Source organism: Mesoplodon bidens, assembly GCF_964165515.1.
Source record: "Mesoplodon bidens genome assembly, chromosome: 10".
Classification (NCBI taxonomy): Eukaryota; Metazoa; Chordata; class Mammalia; order Artiodactyla; family Ziphiidae; genus Mesoplodon; species Mesoplodon bidens.
The window spans coordinates 101,841,340-101,863,093 of NC_138172.1; the positions used below are offsets into that span (position 1 = coordinate 101,841,340).

Consider the following 21,754-nt stretch of genomic DNA (forward strand, 5'->3'; position numbering starts at 1 on the left):
CGGGTAAGTTCTGTCAACAAGGATGATCTGCTTATATAGGCTGCTTCTGGCAAATGGAGCCCCAATAAGTGCATGTCTTCCACACGGGGTATTAAAATTATTGTTTTATTATAAAAGTAATATATGCTCATAGTAAAAAAATTAAATTATACAGCAGGGGGTATGAACTGAAGAATAGCATATATCCCCAATTCCAGTCCCCTGTTGCAGAGATAACAATGGTTCACAATTTCCTTTGTATCTTTTTAGATATTTTCTAGGCACAAAGAAGTCTACACGTTTATAAAAATGGAAAATGGGATAATAATCTATAGAATGTTGTACATCTTGGTCTTATTTTTTCTTAATTTTTGAATTTAATTTAATTTATTTTTTTATACAGCAGGTTCTTATTAGTCATCCGTTTTATACACATCACTGTATACATGTCAATCCCAATCACCCAATTCATCCCACCACCCCCACCACCCCCCTGCCGCTTTCCCCCCTAGGTATCCATACGTTTGTTCTCTACATCTGTGTCTCAATTTCTGCCCTGCAAACCGGTTCATCTGTACTATTTTTCTAGGTTCCACATATATGCGTTAATATACGATATTTGTTTTTCTCTTTCTGACTTACTTCACTCTGTATGACAGTCTCTAGATCTATCCACGTCTCTACAATGACCCAATTTCGTTCCTTTTTATGGCTGAGTAATATTCCATTGTATACATGTACCACATCTTCTTTATCCATTCGTCTGTCGATGGGCATTTAGGGTGCTTCCATGACCTGGCTATTGCACATAGTGCTGCAATGAACATTGGGGTGCATGTGTCTTTTTGAATTATGGTTTTCTCTGGGTATATGCCCAGTAGTGGGATTGCTGGATCATATGGTAGTTCTATTTTTAGTTTTTTAAGGAACCTCCATACTGCTCTCCATAGTAGCTGTATCAATTTACATTCCCACCAACAGTGCAAGAGGGTTCCCTTTTCTCCACACCCTCTCCAGCATTGGTTGTTTGTAGATTTTCTGATGATACCCATTCTCACTGGTGTGAGGTGATACCTCACTGTAGTTTTGATTTGCATTTCTCTAATAATTAGTGATGTTGAGCAGCTTTTCATGTGCTTCTTGGCCATCTGTATGTCTTCTTTGGAGAAATGTCTATTTAGGTCTCCTGCCCATTTTTGGATTGGGTTGTTTGTTTCTTTAATATTGAGCTGCATGAGCTGTTTATATATTTTGGAGATTAATCCTTTGTCTGTTGATTCGTTTGCAAGTATTTTCTCCCATTCTGAGGGCTTTTTGTCTTGTTTATGGTTTCCTTTGCTGTGCAAAAGCTTTTAAGTTTCATTAGGTCCCATTTGTTTATTTTTGTTTTTATTTCCATTACTCTAGGAGGTGGATCGAAAAAGATCTTGCTGTGAGTTATGTCAAAGAGTGTTCTTCCTATGTTTTCCTGTAAGAGTTTTATAGTGTCCAGTCTTACATTTACGTCTCGAATCCATTTTGAGTTTATTTTTGTGTATGGTGTTAGGGAGTGTTCTAATTTCATTCTTTTACATGTAGCTGTCCAGTTTTCCCAGCACCACTTATTGAAGAGGCTGTCTTTTCTCCATTGTATATCCTTGCCTCCTTTGTCATAGATTAGTTGACCATAGGTGCGTGGGTTTATCTCTGGGCTTTCTATCTTCTTCCATTTATCTATGTTTCTGTTTTTGTGCCAGTACCATATTGTCTTGATGACTATAGCTTTGTAGTATAGTCTGAAGTCAGGGAATCTGATTCCTCCACCTCCGTTTTTTTCCCTCAAGACTGCTTTGGCTATTTAGGGTCTTTTGTGTCTCCATACAAATTCTAAGATTTTTTGTTCTAGTTCTGAAAAAAATGCCATTGGTAATTTGACAGGGATTGCATTGAATCTGTAGATTGCTTTGGGTAGATATAGTCATTTTCACAATATTGATTCTTCCAATCCAAGAACATGGTATATCACTCCATCTGTTGGTATCACCTTTAATTTCTTTCATCAGTGTCTTATAGTTTTCTGCATACAGGTCTTTTGTCTCCCTAGGTAGGTTTATTCCTAGGTATTTTATTGTATTTGTTGCAATGGTAAATGGGAGTGTTTTCTTAATTTCTCTTTCAGATTTTTCATCATTAGTGTATAGGAATGCCAGAGATTTCTGTGCATTAATTTTGCATCTTGCAACTTCACCAAATTCATTGATTAGCTCTAGTAGTTTTCTGGTGGCATCTTTAGGATTTTCTATGTATAGTATCGTGTCATCTGCAAACAGTGACAGTTTTACTTCATCTTTTCCAATTTGTATTCCTTTTATTTCTTTTTCTTCTCTGATTGCCATGGCTTCCAAAACTATGTTGAATAATAGTGGTGAGAGTGGATATCCTTGTCTTGTTCCTGATCTTAGAGGAAATGCTTTCAGTTTTTCACCATTGGGAATGATGTTTGCTGCGGGTTTGTCGTATATGGCCTTTATTATGTTGAGGTCGGTTCCCTCTATGCCCACTTTCTGGAGACTTTTTATCATAAATGGGTGTTGCATTTTGTCAAAAGCTTTTTCTGCATCTATTGAGATGATCATATGGTTTTTATTCTTCAATTTGTTAATATGGTTTATCACATTGATTGATTTACGTCTAGTGAAGAATCCTTGCATCCCTGGGATAAATCCCACTTGATCATGGTGTATGATCCTTTAATTGTGTTGTTGGATTCTGTTCACTAGTATTTTCTTGAGGATTTTTGCATCTATATTCATCAGTGATATTGGTCTGTAATTTTCTTTTTTTGTACTATCTTTGTCTGCTTTTGGTATCAGGGTGACGGTGGCCTCATAGAATGAGTTTGGGAGTGTTCCTTCCTCTGCAATTTTTTGGAAGAGTTTGAGAAGGATGGGTGTTAGCTCTCCTCTAAATGTTTGATAGAATTCCCCTGTGAAGCCATCTGGTCCTGGACTTTTGTTTATTGGAAGATTTTTAATAACAGTTTCAATTTCATTACTTGTGATTGGTCTGTTCACATTTTCTATATCTTCCTGGTTCAGTCTTGGAAGGTTATACCTTTCTAAGAATTTGTCCATTTCTTCCAGGTTGTCCATTTTATTGGCGTAGAGTTGCTTGTAGTAGTCTCTTAGGATGCTTTGTATTTCTGCGGTGTCTGTTGTAACTTCTCCTTTCTTGCTTCTAATTTTATTGATTTGAGTCCTCTCTTTTTCTTGATGAGTCTGGCTAATGGTTTATCAATTTTGTTTATCTTCTAAACGAACCAACTTTTATATTGATCTTTGCTATTGTTTTCTTTGTTTCTACGTCGTTTATTTCTGCTCTGATCTTTATGATTTCTTTCCTTCTGCTAACTTTGGGTTTTGTTTGTTCTTCTTTCTCTAGTTCCTTTAGGTGTACGGTTAGGTTGTTTGTTTGAGATTTTTCTTGTTTCTTGAGGTAGGCTTGTATAGCTATAAACTTCCTTCTTAGAACTGCTTTTGCTGCATCCCATAGGTTTTGGACCATCGTGTTTTCATTGTCTGTTGTCTCTAGGTATTTTTTTATTTCCTCTTTGATTTCTTCAGTGATCTCTTGGTTATTTAGTAACGTATTGTTTAGCCTCCATGTGTTGTGTTTTTTACGTTTTTTTCCCCTGTAATTCATTGCTAATCTCATAGCATTGTGGTCAGAAAAGATGCTTGATGTGATTTCAATTTTCTTCAATTTACTGTGGCTTGATTTGTGACCCAAGATATGATGTATCCTGGAGAATGTTCTGTGTGCACTTGAGAAGAAAGTGTAATCTGCTGTTTTTGGATGGAATGTCCTATAAATATCAATTAAATCTGTCTGCTCTATTGTGTCATTTAAAGCTTCTGTTTCCTTATTTATTTTCATTTTGGATTATCTCTCCATTGGTATAAGTGAGGTGTTAAAGTCCCCCACTATTATTGTGTTACTGTGGATTTCCTCTTTTATAGCTGTTAGCAGTTGCCTTATGTATTGAGGTGCTCCTATGTTGGGTGCATATATATTTATAAGTGTTATATCTTCTTCTTGGATTGATCCCTTGATCACTATGTAGTGTCCTTCCTTGTCTCTTGTAACATTCTTTATTTTAAAGTCTATTTTATCTGATATGAGTATTGCTACTCCAGCTTTCTTTTGATTTCCATTTGCATGGAATATCTTTTTCCATCCCCTCACTTTCAGTTTGCATGTGTCCCTAGGTCTGAAGTCGGTCTCTTGGTCTTATTTTTGTATCCATTCAGCAAGCCTGTGTCTTTTGTTTGGAGCATTTAATCCATTCACGTTTAAGGTAATTATCGATATGTATGTCCCTATGACCATTTTCTTAATTGTTTTGGGTTTGTTTTTGTAGGTCCTTTTCTTCTCTTGTGTTTCCCACTTAGAGAAGTTCCTTTAGTATTTGTTGTAGAGCTGGGTTGGTGGTGCTGAATTCTCTTAGTTTTTGCTTGTCTGTAAAGCTTTTTATTTCTTCATTGAATCTGAATGAGATCCTTGCCGGGTAGAGTAATCTTGGTTGTAGGTTCTTCCCTTTCATCACTTGAAGTATATCATGCCACTCCCTTCTGGCTTGTAGAGTTTCTGCTGAGAAATCAGCTGTTAACCTCATGGGAGTTCCCTTGTATGTTATTTGTCGTTTTTCCCTTGCTGCTTTCAATAATTTTTCTTTGTCTTTAATTTTTGCCAGTTTGATTACTATGTGTCTCGGTGTGTTTCTCCTTGGGTTTATCCTGTATGGGACTCTCTGCGCTTCCTGGACTTGGGTGGCTATTTCCTTTCCCATGTTAGGGAAGTTTTCAACTATAAGCTCTTCAAATATTTTCTCGGGTCCTTTCTCTCTCTCCTCTCCTTCTGGGACCCCTATAATGCGAATGTTTTTGCGTTTAATGTTGTCCCAGAGGTCTCTTAGGCTGTCTTCATTTCTTTTCATTCTTTTTTCTTTATTCTGTTCTGCAGCAGTGAATTCCACCATTCTGTCTTCCAGGTCACTTATCCGTTCTTTTGCCTTAGTTATTCTGCTATTGATTTCTTCTAGCGTAGTTTTAATTTCAGTTACTGTATTGTTCATCTATGCTTGTTTGTTCATTCTTTAATTCTTCTAGGTCTTTGTTAAACATTTCTTGCATCTTCTCGATCTTTGCCTCCATTCTTTTTCTGAGGTCCTGTATCATCTTCACTATCATTATTCTGAACTCTTTTTCTGGAAGCTTGCCTATCTCCACTTCATTTAGTTGTTTTTTCTTGGGTTTTATTTTGTTCCTTCACCTGGTACATAGCCCTTTGCCTTTTCACCTTGTGTATCTTTCTGTGAATGTGGTTTCTGTTCCACAGTCTGCAGAATTGTAGTTCTTCTTGCTTCTGCTCTTGGTCATCTTTTCTTATTGATGGATGTAATCCTCTATAGTGATGACTAGTATCCCATAGAATGGACACTGTATAATTTATCAGTCTTATACTGAAGAACAGTTTTTGATGTTATATGAAACACTGCAATAAACAGACAGGCACACACATCTTTGAATACCTATATTAAGATATTTGTGGGGTAAATAAAATCTGGATCAAAGAGTGTGTGTATTTTCAGTTTTGATATATATCATGGAACCATGTTCCAGAAGAACTGTACTGATTTGCATTTCCTCAAATAACGCAGGCAAAAGCTCCTATCATCCCATACATTTGACAGCATGGACTATGACCAACTTTAAAATCTTTGTCAATTCAACAGCTGATAAAGTATGATTCTCAGTTATTAATCTGTATTTCTCTAATCACGAGCAAGGCTGAGCCCCCTTTCCTACATTTACAGTCTGTATTTCCCACTCTCACTGACTGGTAAGAACTCTTTGTCACATTAAGAAAACTGGTCTTTTGTCGCAGCCTGGTGATTCTTCCTCCCCACTCCCATAGTTTGATTTATGGCCTTAATCCAAATTTTGGGTATGTTTTGTTGAGCAGAAGCTTTAAATTTTTATGTGGATAAACTCATCACTCTTTTCCTTTGTGACTTCTGAGTTTCCCATTTAGGTTTATTTTTGCAAGAAAGGAGGAACTCCTTCTAACCTAAACTCTGAACCCCCTGAAAGTAGTTGCAGAGGCTGGCTCCATCACTTACACACAGTGTGACCTTCTACAAGTTACTCATTTTCCCAGAATTTCAATTTTGTCACCCGTAAAATTTGGATAGTAAATAATAGCTACCTCCAAGAATTACTGTGACATAGTAATATATATAAAATGACATAGCTGTGATTCAGAACACAGCACATAGGAAGTGTTCAATAAATGGTACCTCGGCTTCCCCTGGATTCAGACATCACCATCCCTGGAGGCACAGACAGGGCTGGGAGTCACAGCATGCCACCACTGGCCCAGGACCTGGCTTGCTGGGCTACTGTACAAATGCTCATGCTGCGTGATTCCTCACAAAGCAGGATAAATCCTCAGCACCGTTCTTAGAGCACCTGGGGTTCTATGATATTCTCTGACCATTTGGGGATCTGAGCTCACCGAAAAGGCTCAGGACAAATGCCAGGGGTGGCTACGTGGGCCCCAGCTCTGGGGGGAACGCAAGGTCTTTACCTTAACTTTTGTGGGAATGAAAAGGAGAAACTGTTCCAGAGCAAAGAATAGAATTGAGACAAGAAGTGAAAAGTGTAAACAGGTACTTGGCATTTCACCAGTCCCTTCTGTTAACTGAGGATCCGTGAGCACTACACACACTGACAATCTCTTTCACTATATGAAGAAATGTGTATGTGCATCTCGTGGAAGGAATCCATCTTTTATCTGACTTTATTTGTCATGGCTAAATAGGTCAAGAAAAAGAAAAATAGAAATTCCTTCAAATAACTCAATTATTTTAAAAACTTCTTACTTTAACAGAGTATGGAGTCAAATCTTAAGCAATTTTTATATGAAGGAATCTACTTTTCCCACATATTGTGATCCGTGTAACATCACTATTAGTCAAGAAAAAAATCTAGCCTTCTCTAAGGGTCATGATGTACCTGTTCAGAGTGGCAACAGCTTTTTTGGTTAAACCTTAATTTTTAAGTATCTGTAAAATACTCGTATTGGTTATCCATTGTTAACTTAGCACTCAGATCTATCTTCAGGCACCAGGCCAGGTCTTAGCTGATCTAGGCTGATCTTAACTGATCTTAGCGGCTATGTGAAAAACTACAAGATTAGTTGTAGTCCCATAAACACACCTTCAGCTGGATTTAAGCAGAGAACCCAACTCATTCATTGCCTACAGAAATCTCCACTGGGATTGTCACATGATCTGTCTGTCAAATGTGGCAGTGATGGTGAGTCCCATCCTACATACGCTTCTTCAATGTGACCTCGACAATCCTCCCTTTGAGAGGTGCAGGCCTCGCCCTCTCCTTGAGAGCAGATGGGCCTTCATGGCTGCACTCATGGACACCTGGTAGCAGAAGCGATGCTATGTGACTTCTGGGGCTGGGTCACCAAAGAGTACAGCTTCCAAATGCTCACTGGGGTACCCACCCTTGGAGCCATCAGCCGCCATAAAAGAGTTTACAGATCTGAGGCCACTGGCAAGGATACTCAGGCCACACGGAGAGGCCACGTGTTCTCCAGCCCAAATCCCAGCAGTCCTAGCTGGAGCCCCTGCCAGAGTCCAGAGGGAAAATGTCTCAATCCACCCACCGTGCATCTTCCCAGACTCGGCCCTGACGCCACGGAACAGAGACACGGCTGCACCAACAAGCATAACACAGTCAGCGCTGAGTCACAAGGTCACAGTTTGTAACAACATGGCCACAGATAACTAAGTAGACGCTGACTCTAGGTCCACTGGAAAACAGGCCACCTTGTAACTGCTCAGGATAAACAACTCCCCAAAGCACTGCAGCACGTCTGCAGGAACGATGCCAACAGATAAGCCACGCTGTCCACGAATATCCTGCTAACCGCCTTCACCCCACCCGGGAAGCAGTGATCCCCCTCTTACTCCCTATCTAAAAGCCGAACAACGGAACCCCATAAAGCATCAGGCTGCTCAGAGGTCAGAGGTGAAGGGGCAGATCTGGTGAGGGCCTTCCAAAAGGAAAATAAAATATTTACGTCTTCTTGCAAGTCGCTCTTCAGATGCTGCAGTTTTCTCTTTCATCAGTTCTAGCTGACAGCACATGACAGTTGTCTCTGTGGCTGTTAAAGCTTAAAACCATTTATCCTGAGAACATGGAAGATAAATGCAGACTGGACTGATGTGTACAAGACTTAACTAATAGGATGTCAGTGGGTCCCAAGAGTACCATAATAACTTACGACTGTTGTTACATTTATTTTGCATAACAGATGAAATACAAATTCTCTGATAGAGGGTCTAACATGGGTATGGGGAACAGGAAATATAGTACTGATTAACCTGAGTTTATAAGGACGCTTGCTTCTGGTGGCAAAAAAGTGGAGAGTGTGGAATACAGCGCTGGAATTACCTCGATGCAGCAAGCTGGGGGGCCTGAGGATGGCACCACCAACTTGGTCTTTATGACATGTTCTGAACCTCTGGACCAGCACACAAGGTAGGGATGCAAAATACCCCCCCCACACGTCGTGTCCCACATGTTCACATGGCACAGATTCAGTATATCGGTGCACACACATTTTCACGTCGGCAACTATCACAGTAGATTTTGGGGGGGTACATTATACAAATAATTTAGCATTCCTCTGTCTAATGTTGGTTAGTAAGTAAACCTTCTAACCATCAAGCTTGACATTTTTGAAGTCTGTTAGCTTCTGCAGGTATGTTTTACTTCCCTCTAAGGTTTTCAAAAATCTTATTTTTAAAGTAAATTCTGAACATGACGGCAGAGTGCCCAGCTTAGCTACAATTTTTGATGGCTAGAATAGGAGAGCGGAAGCCAGTTGATGGCTAGTTGCTATTTTAAGAGCTGGAGTTGAGATCAGTTTTCAACAGGATAAGAGGTTCATGGAAGCCAAGACCATTCTCCCCAGCAAGAGCAAACCCGCGGGGCTTGTACAGACTCATCCTGAGGGCCCATGGTGGCCCAAGCACCTCCTCACCCACCTGCCCTCCTCGGGCTGCTCCCGGGCCCTATCAAGTCAGCCCCCGGGGTCATTTCACCATTTTACGTGCGAATCCTAAGGCAGCAGAAAGGGGCCTGTCTACTTAGTCACATTGTGGAGGCTGTACTCTAAGACTCTCCCATCTAAGTAATACCCCTTATAAATCACAGTGCCCTTTCTTCTGGCTATGGTAAGAAGATGTTCTCACCCAAAACCCAGGAAAATACCGCCAAGGCAACTAGACTTGAAAAGTAACAGACCCCGCTACGAGCCTCTTCCGGGAAGCCTTCGGACATGACCTTGCTCTGGTCTTGGGGGCAGCTTGTTGAGGCCAGTCCAGGTGACGGTGTGGCCTCCTGTCCAGCCCCTGCGGCGGGAACCTCAGACACTTTTTTACTGCAGGGCGAGTCTAAAATGAGCTCCCCAGTCCAGAGAGTCTAAACCTGGTCCTCAGACTAAGTTTTCCTATTATCTGTCGAGCAGTCTGATGGGCTCCTGGAAATGTCTTTCTTTACACGTTGCTCACACATTGAGGTCAGCTACCTGAGATTAAAGCTGCCCCATCACAACAGCGACTTGCAGGATGTCGCCAAGAGGCCTGTTGACCTGCGCGGTTACAATCTGGCAGGATGGAAGGGTCAGACAGGACGGTGTGAAGACAGCCACTGAATCTATGGCCCAAATTGGCTCGACACTCTGGTCTGGGGAACAGAGAGGGAGAAGTGTGCAGGAAACTGAGCAGGAGATCTCAGCTCCCTTACCTGGCTCAGGAACAATGAATCCTTTCTGCAAAAGCAATTATATATATGAGGAAAAAAGATTCTTTCCCTGAACTGGCAGACATGAAGAAACTATTGATTGGTTTTATCCCCAAACAACAGGACCACTTCCCCTGTGCTTTCAGCTGCCTTTGGGGTGGGTCCCCTGCCTCCTTGCTGGCTATGCCTCCGTACATGCACGTCTGCTGGGTGAGCATCCTCTCAGGGTCATGAGCCTCCCTGAATCCCACAGGGTTCTGGGTGATGGATTCTGAGTTTCTTCAAGAAGAAAAATTATAAAAGAAAATGAATCTCTGGCTCCACTTAATTTAATTGCTATAAGGAAAGACACACATTTTCCCCTCACTGGCTGGTGAACTGGCAATCTGAATGACTGGAAGTTGGAATCGAGGACCATAAGTCCAAGGAACACTCTCTTAACAGAGTCCTTTCACAGACATGATAGAGTTAGACTCCTGCTAGAGAGAGAAACACCTGATGGTGTAGATCAGCTCCCTGAATTGTCCTTTCAAATTCCATTCTACCTCTCCAGTGTACGAGGTGTCTCCTTAGGGGATGGGTCCCAGGCCTCTTCAAGATGCCATTTGAGAGGGAGAAAGGAAAGAAGTCGGCCGACTAGCAGTGCTGGGAGGGGAGAAGTTGGCTTCCTGTTGTGGCTTCTCATTTCTATGGTTGGTTCAGTCCAGGAGAGGCTGATGGACAGGTCTCTGGAAACAAAGCTCAGCATTGCTAGCCCTGGAGGGCATGGCGATGCAAACAAACCAGCACCTCAGCTGGCAGGAATCCTCCGAGAATAAAATGCAAATTTAATTTCTGGATCCCAGGGATTCATTGGAATATGCCTTGTCCTGCTCTCGAAGGGGATCTTGTAGGGCACTGGTTCCGAGCAGCCGTGCCCAGCGAGGCTCGTGATGGGTGTGCAGCGGGGGCTGGCGTGGGCCCAGTGAGGCCACGGGCTTTGCAGGCTTTGTGGTACAGCTATCAGGGGTGATCCTCTGATGATGACCCATCTCTCACACACGCTCCAGGTCATGATTCTAGATGGGAAAGCTCACTGTACAGGAGGGCGGGGGACGGTGGTGGCACCATTATGTGTCTGTATTCAACTGTAAGTGGTTTACAAAGCTCTACAAGGCGGGCCGGGCAGAGGTACAGAAAACTGCGATTCTGGGAAGCAGAACAACGTGCCTGGGATCAAGCTGCTACCTTGCAGCAGCTGTGGACTAGACTCGGCTGTCCGGCGCTCAGGCTGAGGTCACCCCACTGTCCCAGGAAAGCCTCTTCCTGCCCTTTGGCAGCAGCTGCCACCCTGACCCAGCCTACGCAGCTCACATCTAGGTCACCTTTTTACCAAGAAATAGGAAAACCTGTTCCTTCTGCCCCTCAGAAAACAGCCTCACCTGCACCTGGTGACTCAGCCCACGCCCGGAACTACCCCTGGCTCCCGGCGTTTCCTCACAGCCATCATCAGCACGGCCGGTGCGTTCTGCCTTCAGAACGGACCCTGACCCATGCCTGTGCCCACCCTCCCAGGCCAGTGACCCTCATCTTTCATCAGGGCCTCTAGTGGGCCCTGCCTCTCCTCCTCTTCTCTACAGAGAAGTGGTAAATCTGCTTGCTCCGCAGGCTTGCCCTCACACTTAGAATGGTCCCCCACGGCCCGACATTTCCCAGCCATCGCACACTGCCCCGAACCCATTCGTCTCACAAACGTACCAGACTTGGTCCTGCTTCAGTGCCCTTGCACAGTGTCGTCCCTCACCTCCCCTACACTTTCATGGTTGTCCCTTCCCTTCCCCGCTTTCTCAGCGGGTCTTCCCACTTCCTCTCCATCTCAGGAGCTCTACTTTACTGCATGTATCGCCGCTTGAAATCACACTGCCAATGAACCTGTTTAGGTAGTTAGTGTCTGTCCTTTCCAACAGCCCGGAAGCCCCATGAGGACACAGCCTTATAGTCTTGGCCCCTGTGTACTGCCCACACCTGGAGGAACCCAGCACACAGCAGGACCCAGCATCTATTGAGGGCACGTGGGAGAGAGAAACATGCATTGCAACGGGAGAAACCACACCTGGCTCTAAACAGACAGGTAAGAGCCCAGCAGAGTGAGTGTCACGTGGGTTCCATCTGGGAAAGAATGGAGGGGTCTCCTCTAGATACAGTCAACACTGCCCAGAGTAACACCTTCGAAGAGGAATTCCACCACCCCTACCTTATATTTCTCTAGGATTTCACATGTTATACAACTACCTTCTAAAAATAAATAAATACATGGGCCCAGCACAGTGTCTGGCATGTGGTGAGAGCTCAATAAATGTTCACTGCAGAATTAAAAAAAAAACAAACAAACCTATCACCTGCCATCAAATTAATCATTTTCATTTCTCCACGCCTCCCCATTTCCTTTCAATAGGAGTATATAGTTTTACATTGTTGTAACCATAAACAGGTATTGATTTGTTTTCTGTCTTTCATAACATTTTTTGATGTTGCAGCCTAGTCTTTGATGTCTAACAACTGTAATATTCCATCAAGGTGTATGGTCTTCTCTAAATCAAGGTAGTATCAGGTCTGTCCTTTGAGCAGAGCCCAACCCCACTGACCAGGGCAGAGCAAAGCTGTGTGACGGTCTGTCACCAGGCAGCCTGAGCTCTGACTATCGGCCTAGTTGACTAGAGCACCCTGGAGGTTGTTCTTGGAAAACTTAAATCACGTCACAAATTATTTATGAAAGGATGACTTCAACCACGGACCAGACGTAACCAGCTTCAGGAGAAAGCACCAACCGGCAGGGTAGTCAGAGGAGAAGGCAAAGCGACAGCTGTGAGTGAGCTGAGAAGACTTTAATAAAGGCGCTGGCCAGGGCCTGCTTTCTTTCTTTGATCTCTTGAGAAAACAGTCAGCAGTTTCTTAGCAGATGGATCATCCATTGTCAGAGGGGAAGCACGTGCCATATGTCCTGGGATTTTCCCATCTTGCATTGTTAAAACGCTTAATAAGATGCTGTAAAGGAGGGCAGTTTTCTTCTTCCTCTTTAGGTAACTTTTTCTCTCCTGTACACAAGTGAAACACGCATTCACTGAAGATAATCTGGGAAATATGGGAAAATGTACAGAAGTAAAAATCGCCGGTGGTCCTGCAAGCCCAGGATAACGTGGGTGCAGCTGTATTTGCCCGCCGTCCCCTGTGGACACTTCTGCCCACGTTCATACAATGACACTCAGATCACACACCCTCCCCCTTCCCTCTAACCTACTGCTAGCTTGTGAACCTTGTCACCGATGTCCATAACGATTCTTTAAAATGTTTTAAATATGTGCCAAATAGTTCACGGTTGGGATGAGTAAAACATAATTTATTTGTTTCTCGATGGATAAAATTTAGGTTGTTCCCAAATTCTCACTCTTGTACGTAATAATACAGAAGCCTTTGAACGCTGCTCAGCTAAATCCCTTGGCACAGATTAGAATCGCTGGATCAGGGTATAGACTCCTGAAGGTTGAGCCACAAGGCAAAACACACTCATTCCTGGAGCTCTACACTCGATCCAGCCTGCACCAGGCTGGTTACATCAACATTTTTTAAAAATTTATTTTAACTGTGGATGAAAAATGAAATAATTATTTTAAATTACGTTTCATTGATTACTGGTGAGACAGAACTTTGAAATTTTGTTTTCTGGCTATAAGTTTAGATAAACTGCTTAGTGAACTGTTTTCTATTGAACTGTCCATTTTTCTGTTACAACAAGAAATTTTTTTCACTGATTGTTTGCACCACCGTAATATTACTTTATGAAAGTTAAAAAAATTTATATACATTTAAGATGCAACTTTGCAAAAGAAAAGAAATGCATGGAAACAAGATTAGAAGGAAATATACCAATATGCTAACTATGTCAGGGATTAGGTGGTATGAGCACAAGCTGAATTTTCTCGAAGCAGCATCTTCAAAAGGGAACGATAAATCATCTTACATGGCTGCTGCCTGGGGTGATGAAGGCAGTGAGGAGAGGACAGGTGTGTGGGAACCAGAGCTCAGGTGTGTGAGGGAGCACAGGGAGGCCAGTTCACCATGATCCCCACTTCACAGTGCCCGGGGTCCACTCCCATCACTGATGCAGACGCCTACCAGGCATCCTCCTCCATCTGACCCTGGGGATGAACAATGCGGGTGATGCCTGCACCAGCTGGTGGTAAGGATGATGCAGAACTCGGAACCACTATTTTATTTCTTTTTAATTGAAGTATCGTTGATTTACAACATTCTGTTAGTTTCTGGTGCACAGCAAAGTGACTCAGTTACATATATATATATATATTCTTTTTTAATATTCTTTTCCATTATGATTTATCCCAGGAGATTGGATATACTTCCCTGTGCTATATGGTAGGACCTTGTTGTTTATCTATTCTGTATGTAAGACTTTGCATCTACTAATCTCAAACTCCCAGTCCATCCCTCCCCCAGCCCCCTCCCCCTGGGCAACCACAAGTCTGTTCTCTATGTCTGTGAGTCTGTTTCTGTTTCGTAGATAAGTTCATTTGTGCCATGTTTTAGATGCCACATATAAGTGATATCATATGGTATTTATCTTTCTCTGTCTGACTTGCTTCACTTAGTGTGATAATCTCTAGTTGCATCCATGTTGCTGAAAATGGCATTATTTCGTTCTTTTTCTTTTTTTTAAAACATCTTTATTGGAGTATAATTGCTTTACAATGGTGTGTTAGTTTCTGCTTTATAACAAAGTGAATCAGTTATACATATACATATGTTCCCATATCTCTTCCCTCTTGCGCCTCCCTCCCTCCCACCCTCCCTATCCCACCCCTCTAGGTGGTCACAAAGCACCGAGCTGATCTCCCTGTGCTATATGGCTGCTTCCCACTAGCTATCTATTTTACATTTGGTAGTGTATATATGTCCGTGTCACTCTCTCACTTCGTCCCAGCTTACCCCCTACGCCCTCCCCGTGTCCTCAAGTCCATGCTCTACATCTGCGTCTTTATTCCTGTCCTGCCCCTCGGTTCTTCAGAACCTTTTTTTTTTTTTTTTAGATTCCATATATATGTGTTAGCATATGGTATTTGTTTTTCTCTTTCTGACTTACTTCACTCTGTATGATAGACTCTAGGTCCATCCACCTCACTACATATAACTCAATTTTCTTTTTATGGTTGAGTAATATTCCATTGTATATATATGCCACATCTTCTTTATCCATTCATCTGTTGATGGACATTTAGGTTGTTTCCATGTCTTGGCTATTGTGAATAGTGCTGCTCTGAACACAGGGGTGCATGTATCTTTTTGAATTATAATTTTGTCCGGATATATGCCCAGGGGAGGGATTGCTGGATCATACGGTAGCTCTATTTTTAGTTTTCTGAGGAACCTCCATACTGCTCTCCATAGTGGCTGCACCAACTCAAGGTCACTCTTCCCATCAGGGCTGCAGTCCTGTTTTCCTGGGGAAGTGTCTCCCTGTTGGAAGGGCATGAACACTCCAGGCCATGGACTGAATTCAGCTTTGCTACATCTGCATGATGTCCAAGCACACACTCGTGCTCTGACCACACAGCTTTTTTACAGACCTCCCCGGGCCTCAGCATCGAGCTACACTGTAATGGTGGCCGTGGAGTGATGTTTGCTGAAATCAGATTTTCATTATGTACCAGAAAGAAACAATGGCTATTAACTTATACCTGGATGCAGCTATTTCCACACTGGGTTAGAGGACAAAATTTAGCTTTAGAGGGAGCATAACTCTTTAGTTTGTGAAAACACTTGAATAAATTTTTTATTATGAAAAGTAAGGCCCTGGAGACAGGGACGTTGAAGCAGAGGAAGGGAAGCTGCCCTGCACAGTTAAGTACTGTAAAAGGATCGTGCGGGGCTCCTACGAAGGAAGCAATTTGCAGGGGTTTCCTTGGCTCAGGCCTAAGAGATGGGCGTTTGGGGAAGAAAGGCCTTCAGGGGAAGCCAGGATATGAGAGCAGTGTTCCTAAAGAGACCGCTGCTTCCTGCTGTTACACCAGGGACGAGACAAGAGTGGCCAGTGAGTGACTCAGGTGGTGACACTGATAAACCGTCACAACTGAGACGCACAAATTCCGTTTTAGATTCCTTTCCATTATTTCCCAACTTTTGCACACGACTGCGCTGTTTAGGGCATCCTGGGGGACAGAAAGGGGTCAATGTGGGGACCAACAGCCTGCAGTGTGGGCAGGACAGCAGGAGTGATGGAGGGGGTCCAGAAACAAGGGTTCGGAGCTAGAGGGGACAGCAGGACATAACCACCCCAGAAATCTGCAAAGACACTCGACAGGGCCGCCGGGGAAGTAGGGCCTACACTGCATTCGGAGTTTTCTAAAAAAGGGGGGAGAAGGCTCGTGACCTGAGGGCACATGTGGTTATAATTATATTCCTGAGACCGGTGATCACTCATGTTTGAGGTCGTAGTTTTAACATCTTGCAGGTATGGTCTCTCTGGATAGAGGGTGTCGCCCCTCAAAAAGCATAGCCCCGAAGGAAACAGCAGGAGGTAAAAGGCCTGCTTTGTCGCCTGTTGTCTGGCTTCAACAGAAGCAGGTCAGCAGCAGACAGGTGTCTCTTCATCAGCAAAACCCCTGAGAGACCGTCTCCTAAGGACACGCCTCTGGCAGGACGTTCCTGGAGCCCCGCTTTCTCTTCCAGCCCCAGATCAACGTGTTTCAGACACTCCTCTGATCCGAGGGGGGCGCTTCTGGGTCGAGACAAGACCACAGCCTGATTCACGGGGACGCAGACACAACAGATGAGGACTCGGGAGCACTCGGCATCCTGTCATCTGGCGGAGCTTCAGAGATGCCCTTGGGACATCAGGGGGCTCAGTGCGCGTCGTGAAAGAGTGAGGGGCTGGGAACGGATTATTTGCGACACCCTCTGTGGGGCTCCCGGAGGCCAGCGAGCACACACCAGTGCTTCCCCCTCGCTTACACACCCTCAACAATGTACATCTTCTGCATTTCTAAGGGATTTGGGAACAGACGTGGTTTAGGCTCCAGATGCCCGAGACAGTGGAAAGTGACAAGGCGGCCCTCGTGTCACAAAGGGTGGCGGGGGCGGGGCGACGTGACCCAGAGGACAGCCAGGCGTGGCTCAGGGCACCGACTTTATAGCAGATGGTAAGTAAGGGGATGCCGCCAAGGCCGAGGGGCTGGCCCTGCGTCCCCGCGAGGCACCAGCCTCCATGTTCTGCGTCCTCAGCCCCCAAGTCTACAGAGGACAGTGACCTTCAGGAATTGAGGGAAATGTTCTATAAAACACATACATCTGTTGGGTCTATAAAAGAGTTTTTTTCCTGCTAGAAAGTGATTTATCTAAAAACAGACCTCGGGAAATTAGGTCGGGCACACTAAGGGGAGATGTCACAGGCTGGAAGGGAGGCGCATTTTAGAGGAGGTTTTTCTTTGAGAAAAAGATTTTTGACACAGTTTCTCAATGTTCATTCAACGTGTCTGAAGGTGTATTTGTCATCTTCTCTCACGACACTTCGCTGGTTGAGTCCCCGTTTCCGCCTCTGCCCACGAGCTCTCCCTCTACCTGGGAGGCGCTGACTCCCTGGATCTCTCTCACTCTTCTCTTAGTTCCCTCCTTGCGATTCACGTCCATCCACTTCTGCCATCTTCAGTGTCATCGTCGGAATCCAGACTCTCATCGCTGCTGCCAGGCTTAACTGACTGGCTGACAGAAGGATCCACTCACTCACTCTGCGCCCATTTACTGCGTGCCTGCTTTGTGCCAGGCGTGAGATACAATCCCGCCCCTGGGAATTCCACAATCAGGTGGGCGAAATAAGACCTGCAAACAATCATTTCAAACCCGTGCAAGGCAAAACTAGAAGCGTTGGAAACGTACGCACAGTTGGACAAGCACGCAGGTGACAGGAGAATTCGGCTTTGGCAACAATCCCTCGCTGGGCTCTGCCTGTGGTGGGTGCCCAGTCCTCCCAGTCCTACTCACGGAAGCCAGGTTCATGTCCCAGAGCAGCTCGGCAAGGCCACTGTCACCAGCAGGGATGTACCCAGCACCTGCAGGACCTCCTCCCTCGCAGGTGGGCTATTGAAGGCAGCTCCTATGTCTTTGTGTTACGGCTCTGATGATGAGAAAGTGTTTGGAACAGAGCATCCTAGATGCCCCGCTGTAAGAGAAGTCTGGCCAACAGAATTGTATTATGTTGGTTCATTGCCAAATTCTGAGCCGATATTAAGGTGCGAAGGGGTAAAGCAGAGTCAGGCGGGAAGAGCGAGCTTGTGGAAAGGGAGCGAGCAGAAGGGGATGAAGACAAGCTGAACACAGATGCTGCCTGCTTTTCGATTCTCTTAGGGACCGGTCCTTTCTAACTGTGTCTGCTTCGATTCTCAGCAGTTACACCATGCCCACTTTAAAAAAAAAAGCAGGACACATGGCTTGAAAAAGAATTTGTTTTGATTCACAAATTTATATAAAAGTTTTATAAAGATACATTTCTAATATTTTTAATTAAAAGAATAACAGCTCAGGAAACTAATCATGAACAACCTTAGGTATGTGGGCACTTTAAATATACAAATGCCTCCAAATTTGAGATAGATTTTTAAACCACTATTTTGGTCACCCTTAAAGTAAAGCACGGCAAAATGATTCTTTCCAATAGTAATAACCATCTCTTGGTTGTTCCAGGAATGGCCATACTCTGTGGTTCTCTCAAATGGAATTTTCTCTGTACTCGGTAAATACTGAGACAACACTCAAGGTGGCTCAAGTCTGTCTATATTGACTTCAGGAGGCAGCAAATATCAAGGGACAATACAAGAGGGAGGGAATCCTGGAGTTATGATCACCAAGGCAAGATGGGGCATATATCTAGGATTGATACAATCAATCTTACTAATATACAATAATCTTACTAATATACAATAAAAGCACAGAAGCTTCAGGTCTATTAAGTTTGGGAGAATTTAATAAATGATTAAACAAAACTAGACTTTCACATTCAAAATATGTCTCCATACAAAAATTTTAAACTGCTTTGAACATTTTCTATATAAAACCGTATTTACAATCATTTCATATATTATTACAAGGCACACGACTCACACACCACCTTAATGTGACGTTATAAATTCCTCATGGCTAGCTCTGCTCTCTGCGACACTCTTCTTAGGATGCTATTGAGAATTTAAGCAGTTCCCAGACTAGGACACCAGAGGCATGTACAATAAAATATATTGTTAGTCTCATGATTTAAAAATGGGAGATTAGGACTTCCCTGGTGGCGCAGTGGTTAAGAATCCACCTACCAATGCAGGGGACACGGGTTCGATCCCTGGTCTGGGAAGCCCCCACATGCCACGGAGCCACAAAGCTCGTGCACCACAACTACTCAGCCTGCCCTCTAGAACCCGTGAGCCACAACTACTGAGCCTGCGCTCTAGAGCCCACGAGCCACAACTGAAGTCCACACGCCTACAGCCCGTGCTCCGCAACAAGAGAAGCCACCACAATGAGAAGCCCGCGCACCGCAACGAAGAGTAGCCCCCGCTCGCCGCAACTAGAGAAAGCCTGAGTGCAGCAACAAAGACCCAAAGCAGCCAAAAATAAATAAATAAGTAAATAAATTTTTTTAAAAAGATTATATAAATGCATATTTCTGAATATGTATCCAGCCTAATATGTATGCTGTTGTTTGTATTTAACGAATGCAAAATCCAATTGAAGGTATAAGGACCTAATATGAGAATGGAGGAGAGGAAAAAAAGAATCAAATAAAACAAATCATCAATAACAAACACGTACAGAGACCCTCTGTTCATCTAATGCTCCGTACAAGTGAGTTTCCCTGATAACCAAAGCTGACAGACACCTTTAAGTAGCGTTAGGCAAATCTTCTTGCCTGCTTAGATGGAGTGTATTAAATTAAACTTTTTTGTAGCAAACTTGAGTCAGGCTGTTTTGACAGTTATTTTATTATTTTTCTGTATGAGCCTAACCCAACTTAATAGTTGTTATCTTTATTTTAATTTATACTTTAAATGCCTCCTTCATTCAATAAAAAAGTGAAATTTCCCTTAGGTGGGAGGAAAAGAATGATTTCACCACAGTGTCAGTGTAGTATATGCCACGATTATGACCAAGGTGCTGTTCAATACGGGGAAAAGGTGATGAAGAAGACACAATCTGTGATATGGGAAAGGAAATGAGAAATTCACCTTCCCGCTGGACACATTAACCACCGGAAGACACGATGAAAGTGATGTACCTTCTGTAGGGTGTTTATGAATTAGTCCACATTACTTTATTTACCTCTGAACTTTTCCCTCTATTTTGTTGAAAGATAGCTCTTCTTTTAAGGTTTTCTAAGTTACTCTTGCAAAGTAAAATAGAAGCAACTTGGAAACACGAATCCAAAACAAAGCTACACTGTGTAATTACCGGGTAATGTTCTTCCTACACTTGCTCTATGATTTATCCTCATTTAACAGGTCTCTTAGGCGTCATTTGGTACCTGTGGAGAGGCAGCTAACATATTTTATGACTAAACATAGAGTTACTGTAGACAATACTACACTGATACCAAAATACCTGCATGCAGGTGTGTATGGCTTTCTCACCTAAAAGCACTTCTGCTAGGTTTTCAGTGAAAAGGAGTATATTTTCTCTGTCTCCTAAAATTCTCTGTCACTCCCCTCCAGAGCTTCTTCCTTTGAAGAGAGCCATGCAGACTGGGGACACATGATAACTAAATCCTTGTGCAGACAGAGAGCACACATGCTGGTGCTACGTGCTACCTAATACATGTCATCAATCTGTTCATCCATCCATCCATCCATCCATCCATCCATCCATCCATCCATCCATCCACCTACCTATCTATGTGTGTATATGCAGATGTGCTATGTTCTTTATTGACTCAGTGGGTCAATATATGCAAGTTTACTAAACACCGTCTTCATCAAATATTGATTGACCACCTACATTGTACCAGACACTGTGTTTTTCATTTATTTTCCCCTAAAAATTGCAAGTTAGAAAACACTGCTTTAGTTCCCCATAATAGTTGGAAATCTTAGGTAAAAAGTAGCACATATTAGAAGTAGTAAAAAGAGAACTGGGCCCTGGGTGTAGCCCTGCTTCCAACTACTTCTTGGGGCTTTGGGAATTTCCCTTTGACTGTGCTGGTCTCAACTTTTTCTTTTGAATAATGAAGAAACTGAACCAGACAATCTCTTTTAAAGAATCCCTCTGAGTATAAAATGCCACAGTTCCAAATATGGAAGTATTTTATAATGTTGGAAACTGGAGAAAATAGTACTTTTCCCAGAAGATCCTAAGGATATCGATCTCATTTGAGTTAAAGGCATTCCAATTTGAGAAAAAAGTACATATCGTGCCCTCTAACCCCTGGCTAAGAATCTGAGCCTAGGTAAGAAGAAGTGAGGCATTCACAGAAGTCTTGTGAAGAAAACTAACTTGGATGAACATAAATATTTTACAAATGCAGCATTGCCATAATATGCAACTGCCAACTCATTACTCCTTGCCTATGGCTGCTGGGTAAGTGGAGGATGAGAATGGTAACAAGGTTCCCAGCTTGCAGTCTACTACTTTAGCGTGTGTCCATACCCTCCAAGGGTCAACCATCAGTGTCCTCTGTGGTCTGGCCAATTAGAACTAACATCCAACCAACGGTTTTTCTCTTAATATTTCTATCCAACACATCCTTAATAGGAGGTTAAGGAGGTTCCACAAATGGGGAAAATTTGGGCTGTTACCAATATTAGTTTTAGAAGCAAAGAAAATAAAATCTATCAACATGGGACATGTGACCTCTGCTTTCCTATTTTTTTTTCTTTTCTTTCTTC

The 21,754-nt window shown here is 43.2% G+C and overlaps 1 protein-coding gene across 5 annotated transcripts in view; it reads right to left on the reverse strand.

The window, feature by feature from the left end:
• Positions 1-21,754, reverse strand: part of FARS2 (phenylalanyl-tRNA synthetase 2, mitochondrial) — a 382,164-nt gene that overhangs the window by 68,357 nt on the left and 292,053 nt on the right. The window contains exon 8 of one of the 5 annotated variants that reach the window (XM_081245395.1): positions 12,854-12,919. The exons of the other annotated variants lie outside the window; for them this stretch is intronic. Within the exon in view, the coding sequence (XP_081101521.1) occupies positions 12,901-12,919 (19 nt within the window). The 3' untranslated portion in view covers positions 12,854-12,900. Of the gene's footprint in view, positions 1-12,853; positions 12,920-21,754 lie in introns of those variants that run through there. 5 annotated transcript variants of the gene reach the window in all.